This window comes from Triticum aestivum, chromosome 3B, assembly GCF_018294505.1.
Source record: "Triticum aestivum cultivar Chinese Spring chromosome 3B, IWGSC CS RefSeq v2.1, whole genome shotgun sequence".
Classification (NCBI taxonomy): domain Eukaryota; kingdom Viridiplantae; phylum Streptophyta; class Magnoliopsida; order Poales; family Poaceae; genus Triticum; species Triticum aestivum.
The window spans coordinates 514,814,530-514,822,192 of record NC_057801.1 but is presented as its reverse complement, the minus strand read 5'-3'; the positions used below and the strand labels follow the sequence as shown (position 1 = coordinate 514,822,192).

At 49.7% G+C, this 7,663-nt stretch overlaps 1 protein-coding gene across 1 annotated transcript; it reads left to right on the top strand.

Moving 5' to 3' along the window:
- The first annotated feature begins 233 nt into the window (after window positions 1-233).
- LOC123070669 (proline-rich receptor-like protein kinase PERK9) lies at window positions 234-5,013 on the top strand. Its single transcript, XM_044493962.1, has 8 exons — window positions 234-2,084; window positions 2,190-2,597; window positions 2,714-2,797; window positions 2,883-2,953; window positions 3,063-3,139; window positions 3,248-3,395; window positions 4,322-4,483; window positions 4,593-5,013. Exons 1-8 carry the CDS (start codon window positions 1,187-1,189, stop codon window positions 4,776-4,778), a joined length of 2,034 nt encoding a protein of 677 aa, XP_044349897.1. The 5' UTR covers window positions 234-1,186; the 3' UTR covers window positions 4,779-5,013.
- Window positions 5,014-7,663: the final 2,650 nt, after the last annotated feature.

Below are 7,663 nucleotides of genomic sequence, written 5' to 3'. Positions count from 1 at the left end.
AAGCCCCGTCCCACCTCAAACCACACTGCTACTACTAGTAGGCACCAAAAAAAAGCTCTCCACCCAGGACAGGAGGCATCCAGCCATCCAGCCATCCAGCCAGCCAGCCGTCAGCGTTGCCCTCAGCATCGTACACGGTAAACTATCCGCTCTCCAGCCCCCCGTTGCTGCACGCCGCAGGATGAACCATACGCTCGCCGCGAGCCAGAAAAACAAACCACAACTTGCCTCGTCGTTCCGCCCGGCCGGCCGAGCGTGCTGCGCCTCGTCGCGGCCAGCCGCCCTTCCTTCCGTGGTTTCTTCCCGGTTTCCACCACCCACGGTGAGGTGAGGGGAGGGGCGGGTCGAGGCCGGGCCCGCAAGCGACAATCTGCACGGGAAATACCCAATTTTCCAGCCTTCTTTTTTCGCCCGACTCAGCTCCCTATGCTGCCGCACTGTACTGCTAGTACTGCTTGCTCTTCGCAGTCCAGCTATTTCCCATATGGACCTGGCACCAACCCCCTCCCCTCCCCTCCCCCGTCGCGCACACCCGAGGAAGAAAACAATATTAGTATAGACTTTGTTTTGAGAAAAGAAGGAAGGGAAAATAGAGGGAGAAAATTATACTAGTACCACTACTAGTGATGCTCTACTGTCCAGCCAGGCAGCCACGGACACCAAGGCAGGCAGGCAGGCAGGGACGGGAGGGAGGAACCAGAAAGAGATGAGCTCGGCGTGCTGCTGAGGTGAGGTGAGCTCAGCTGAGGTGAGAGAGAGGCGAGCGGTGCGGTGCGGTGCGGTGCTCTGCTGCATTGCATTGGCCGACAAGGGATCGCCTTCCCGCCCGCCGCCCGCGGATCTCGGCGTCGCCGCCCGACGGCCCGAGCTCTGTGGCCGCTGGATTCTCTGCCGTGCGTGATCTGCTGTGCGCGCGCCGCCACTTGCGTGGGCGGGAGGATTCGGATCTCAAGCCGCGCTCTCTCTACGTCGCTGTCGGGAGAGAGAGAGAGAGATAGCAGGCCAGGGTGGGTGGCAGCTTCCTTCCATTGAAGCGGTGGTTCGCTCAGCTGCTTGATTGGGGCCGAGCCGGGCGGGAGATCTGGCCGTCGGCGTGGACCTGCAGATCCCCTACCTGCCACTGCCAGCGCGCGCCCACGCTTCGCTGCTGTGGAGGTACCTCCGGAGGGCGGCGGTGGTGGTGGGGATGGGCGGCTACGCGGATCCCTTCATGCCTCCGCAGCCGGCGTCGTCGTCGTCGTACGCCGTGCCGCAGGGCGGGCATGGGCAGCCGCAGCCGCAGCCCGCGCCGCGCCCGCCGGGCTGTCCGTACTCCTCCTCCGCCTCGGCTCCGCCGGTTTCCACGTCCTACCATTCTTTGCCCCCCGCGGCGTCACCTCCGCCGGTAAGTAGCCCCCCTCCGGCCTCCCCGCCACCCGAGACACTGCCGTCACCTCCTCCAGCATTGCCTTCGTCGCCGCCACCGCCGGCATTGTCGCCTCCGCCGCCCGACGCGCCCCCTCCGTCGCTTCCACCGCCGTCCCCATCGCCCTCGCCGCCTCCCGCCGAGGTTCAGGCGCCACCGCCGCCGATGGCGGCTGACCAGCCACGCGTACAGCCCCGCGTGTACCCGTCACCGCCACCTCCGTCCCTCCCCCCGCCGCCGCCAGTAGTCCTCTCGCCACCAGCCCCGCCTCCATCCCACCCACCATCGCCATCGCCTACGCCAGCTCCAGCTCCAGCACCCACGCCGGTTGCGGCCTATTCGCCTCCCCCGCCAAGAATTGCATCTCCCCCGCCGCCGCCGCGGCATCATACCAAGCCACATTATGCCCCGCCGCGCTCGCCTGGGAGGCCACACTCAAACTCGACCCGCTCAAATGGCAGCGGCAAGAACATCGAAATATCGAGGGAAACTGCCACCACCATTGTAGCAATTGCCGGTCTTGCAATGCTCAGCTTCATCGGTGCCACCATTTGGCTTGTCAAAAAGAAGCGACGGCGGGCAGAGCCTCCCTCAGCACTGCCGATACAGCAGCAACCAGCTCCCCCGCCGCCACCACCCAATTACATTCCCTCGTCTGCTGGATCCTCACTAGCATCAGGTACTACAAAACATGAACGCCTGAGTGTTAAACGTATCTCTATATCTGCATTTTCTAAATTTAGCCATACTAGACGATGCTCATTACAGTATTTGTGTTGGCCAGATGGATTCTACTTACGATCACCGGGCTATCCCTTCATGAGGTCCAGTACTGGGAGCCATGGGTTCCCCTACTCGCCGGCAGACTCCGGGATAGGGTACTCGAGGATGCTGTTCACGCCGGAGAATTTGGCAGGAATCTCAAATGACTTTTCGGATGAGAACCTCTTGGGAGAAGGTGGATTTGGGTGTGTGTACAAGGGCATCTTGCCAGATGGTCGCCCTGTGGCTATCAAGAAGCTGAAGATTGGGAATGGGCAGGGAGAGCGTGAATTCAGGGCCGAAGTTGATACTATCAGCAGAGTACATCATAGACATTTGGTTTCACTAGTAGGCTATTGCGTATCAGAGGGCCAGCGGATGCTTGTATATGATTTTGTTCCCAATAACACACTTTATTACCATCTCCATGGTGAGAACTCCCTGTCGATCATAGTGGTTCCTTTATTTGCATCAATTTTAGCTTTAGTGAGGCAGCTACATTGCTCATCTGTTGCCTGCTCATTAACCATGCTCATGGAATTTCAGTAAATGAAGTACCACTTGATTGGCGTACGAGGGTCAAGATTGCGGCCGGAGCAGCTCGTGGAATTGCTTACCTGCACGAAGATTGTAATATTTTATGACTAAATTGTCTCCTCATTAATCCCCTGAACTAGTGTGGTGTACTAAGCATTGCTCTGTTTGTATTCATCAGGTCATCCACGGATTATTCATAGAGATATTAAATCATCTAATATTTTGTTGGATAACAACTATGAAGCTCAGGTATGCTTTTACTTGGTGTATTAGTTCCAGCTTCCAATTGTTTCTAGTATGTGATTTTTCCATTGTATTTATTTTCTAAAAATTTCTATGTACCTCCAACAATCTCCAGGTTTCCGATTTTGGACTTGCAAGGTTAGCGGCCGACTCCAACACACATGTCACAACACGTGTCATGGGAACATTTGGGTGAGTAATCGTCCAAAGATAGCCATTGCAATCTTCAATTATTATTTTTTCCCGATAATCTGTGATCTATAGATAGTTTCCAGTATAAATGTAGTATGTCCTCTGCAGGTATTTGGCTCCAGAGTATGCATTGTCCGGGAAGTTGACAGCAAAATCTGATCTATATTCTTTTGGAGTTGTTCTTTTGGAACTTATTACGGGAAGAAAACCTGTTGATTCTTCTCAGCCGCTTGGAGATGAGAGTCTTGTCGAATGGGTGAGTTTCTTAAAATATTCTGTACTTGTTGCATGCTCCTCGCTTTAGGTCATAAACTATGCTCTTTTTTCACGTTTGTAAAATATTTATTTGATTGATATAAGTAACATCTTTTTTCACTTTTAATTAAGAATTGACCTATCGTATTATCTGGCTATGTTACTTTTTTTTTGAAAGGAGGCAAAAGACTTGCCTCATTCATTAATTAAGAGGGGAAAATTTCGTTGAAGTTTGGCTATGTTACTTAGATGCTTCAAGATTTGGTTGATTTCCTGTCCATAGTACTCCCTCTGTTCCAAAATAGATGACTCAACTTACAAAGTTGAGTCATCTATTTTGGAACAGAGGGAGTACTAGATAATTGTTGTTGATCAATATAGCTGTTGAGGTGATTTCCAAATTCTAGAGCCTGATATCATGCAGCATCTAGCGGTGCCTTCTCTAGATCACCTCTTTCCCTCCAAAGTTGAACCGTTGGGCTCTTTTATTACAAGGTTACAAGGTGGCTGATGCTAGCTGTTTTATTATGTTGGCCCCTTCCACTGGACCCGTTTCCATAGCATGTTGACCGAGAAAGTGATCTGGAGAGAACTAAGTGAGCTGAAAAGTTCCAACTATTGGAGCTTGCTTTTATAGAAAGTGGGCAACCTGATTATTCTTCCAGAGTGGCACGCAGAAAGTGGATACAGTGTTATTTAATGCATTCGTCATGCTGTGGTGAGTCATGAAAGAAGCTGGAGTAGATGAGAACTTGAGAAAACAGGGACCGATTATCCTAAATAGCAAACATAAGCATAAATGGAACTGATGAATGCATTACACAGATGACACCTCATTGCTCTAAATGTATTTCTTCAATTTTCATCATGATTGATAGATGGATGCATAATGTAAACTCAAACTCCGCTCTTGCTGAAAATTTTCAGGCCCGGCCCTTTCTCTCGCAAGCAATTGAGCATCGAGACTTTGGAGACCTTCCTGATCCGAGAATGGAAAACAAGTTTGAAGAAAATGAGATGTATCATATGATAGGAGCTGCGGCTGCATGCATTCGTCATTCTGCGGTGATGAGACCACGGATGGGGCAGGTACTAAATAATAAACCACGTTTCATTAATTTTACCTCGTTCTTGAATGAATGAAAAAATGACAGCACATGACTAAGATATGCCCACGTATTTTCCTTTGCTATCTCAGGTGGTTAGGGCACTGGATAGTTTAGCCGACTCTAACCTAAACAACGGCCTTCAACCCGGGCGCAGCGAGGTGTTCTTGGAGCCGCGAACCGAGGAGATCAGGCTGTTCCAGCTGAGAGAGTTCGGCAGCCGGGAGTGCAGCGACGAGCTGAGCCAGGCTAGCTGGAGGAGCCGGAGAGACCTGTGAACAACAGGCGTCGGCCGGTACAAGACCTTCATTAACATTCTTTTTGGTCATTCTTTACATGTAATTATCTCTTTTACATGATTTTTTTTCTCCCCTGACGAAAATCCTTGTCCTCCCCGGAGTAAATTTTGCAATTCTTTCAGGAGATAAGTAAATTCCTTCTTTCTTTTCTGTTCTTGGTCAAATGAAGAAGAAAAAAATACAGAGACTTTGGCTCCAGGCATTCCCAGATAAAGTAATTGTGTCACGCTTTTTTGATCGGCCGGCCAGATTGCTGGCCTTGCGGTGCAAGCGTCAGCAGGGTCTAGGCAATAGTAGAGCTCGGTGGTTGACTCGGGCCTTGTATTAGTACTGCAATCATTCGTGCATGTTAACCCTAATGTTTATATCTCTGGACGTAATCCCGTGGATCTTGTGCTCAATCATCTCGCACCCTCCGTTTTGTCAAAAAGCCGGTGGGAAGGCTCCTTGTCCCGTTGCCACTTGTGGGTAGTGGCGCCGGTGGTTGCCGCGTCCGATGCTCTCTGTGATGGATCGCTGAGATTTGTGCTCGTGGGTCTCGTTTCCCTGTCTTGCCGATCCGTCGGTCGATAATTAAATGGGTGATAATTTGGACGGGGTGCCCGCCGCATGATGGGAAAAGGGAACCGCTGGCGGACGGCAATGTCGCACCAAGAAGAAATAATACTACATGCACGGATATGCAGCGGCAGCGAGCGTTGGCACTGGACGGACTGTCGGTTGCCAACTTGCCATGCCTCCCTACTCCCGTTCTTTATTTTTCTACTTCTTCTCCATTTGTTCTTCTGTTTTGCGTGTGTTGCACTGGCCCAAGTGACACCGGTCTGAAGCCCAGCAAGGATGTACGTCTTCTGAAGCTTCTTTTTTTCTTTGAGAATGAGAAGGCTAAGGCTATGTATTAAAACGAAATCACTAGTTGAGGAGTATCCGGTTCTTAGCATTAGGTGATATGCGGCATTGCGTGACGGCTTCAATCCAGCTAGATGCAGGACGCCACCGAGGACCCTGAACTATTAACCGTCTCTATGAGGTGCACGGTGAGTGAGCTTCGGATTTTTTTTTGAAAAAGTTAAAACATTTTTTTTAAAACTTTCATGAACATTAAAAAAACTCTAAACATTTTTTAAAAGTCACTTTTATTTTGTAAATGTTTCTATAGAAATGCTAACAAGTTTTTTTAATCGAACATTTTTTTTGGATTTTGTGAGCGCGCTTTAAAAGAAAGAAAAAAGGAAAGAAAAGAATAACCCGAATGAAGAAAAAAGTAAAAAGAATATGGGTAAAGTGAACAACAAGCAAAAGTAAAACGAAAAAACTGAGACAGGAACCTTCTAGAAAGTTCCAAAAATCATTTTTTCCTGAAGAAGCTGTGATAGGGCTAACCCTAGCTCGCTTTTGCCTATGCAATTGGTCAATAGTGCGTTACAATGAGCGATGCATAGGATTTTCCCTGCTTTTGCTTGATGTGTGGATTTGGACCTTGTCCCTAGAGCCCCGTGTGCATGACCGAAATCGGCTTTTAATGGTCGGGCTAGACTCTCGGCGCCATGGGATCGATGTGGGGCATCCCTAAGGGCTCAAATTACTAATTCAATACGTTACTATGAACCATGTCCCACATAATGGTATGAGATTAGGACTCGTTTAGAATGGCATATCATATTTAGAAATGGGCATATTGCAAGCCCCGAGTGCTACGTCGGATTGGCTCACGGTTGAAAAATCGAGGATGTCGCCTAGAGGAGGGGGGGGGGGTTTAAATAAGCGCTTTAAAATAATTATGGTTTATGCTTGAACAAATGCGGAATAAACCTAGCGGTTAATTTGTCAAGCACATAACCTACAATAACTAGGCTCACCTATGTGCACCAACAACTTATGCTAATCAAGATAAATAACTAAGTGATAGCAAGATATATGACAAGAAACAATATGACTATCACAAAGTAAAGTGCATAAGTAAAGAGCTCGGCTAAGAGATAATCGAGGCACACGGAGACGACGATGTATCCCAAAGTTCACACCCTTGCGGATGCTAATCTCCGTTTGGAGTGGTGTGGAGGCACAATGCTCCCCAAGAAGCCACTAGGGCCACCGTAATCTCCTCACGCCCTCGCACAATGCAAGATGCCGTGATTCCACTAAGGGACCCTTGAGAGCGGTCACCGAACCCGTACAAATGGCAACCCTTGGGGGCGTTCACCGAACCCGTACACTTTGGCAACCCTTAAGGGCGGCCACCGGTACCCGTCAAATTGCTCGGGGCGATCTCCACAACCTAATTGGAGATCCCGACGCTTGCCCGGAGCTTTACACCACAATGATTGAGCTCTGAACACCACCAACCATTTAGGGCGCCCAAGCACCCAGGAGGAACAAGCTCAAGGGTACCAAGCACCCAAGAGTAATAAGCTTCTCAACTTGTAACTTCCATGTATCACCGCGGAGAAGTCAAACCAATGCACCAAATGCAATGGCAAGGGCACACGGAGTGCCCAAGTCCTTCTCTCCCAAATCCCACCAAAGCAACTAATGCTAGGGAAGAAAATTAGAGGAAGAACAAGAAGGAGAACACCAAGAACTCCAAGATCTAGATCCAAGGGGTTCCCCTCACATAGAGGAGAAAGTGATTGGTGGAAATGTGGATCTAGATCTCCTCTCCCCCCCCCAAAACTAGCAAGAATCCATGAAGGGATTGAGAGATAGCAAGCTCGAATAAGGTCAACAATGGGGGAAGAACACGAGCTCAAAGGATAGGGTTCACTGGGGAAGAAGACCCCCTTTTATAGGTGGGAAAAAAATTCAACCGTTATGCTCACAGCCCGCAAGAGCGGTACTACCGCTCATGGGAGCGGTACTACCGC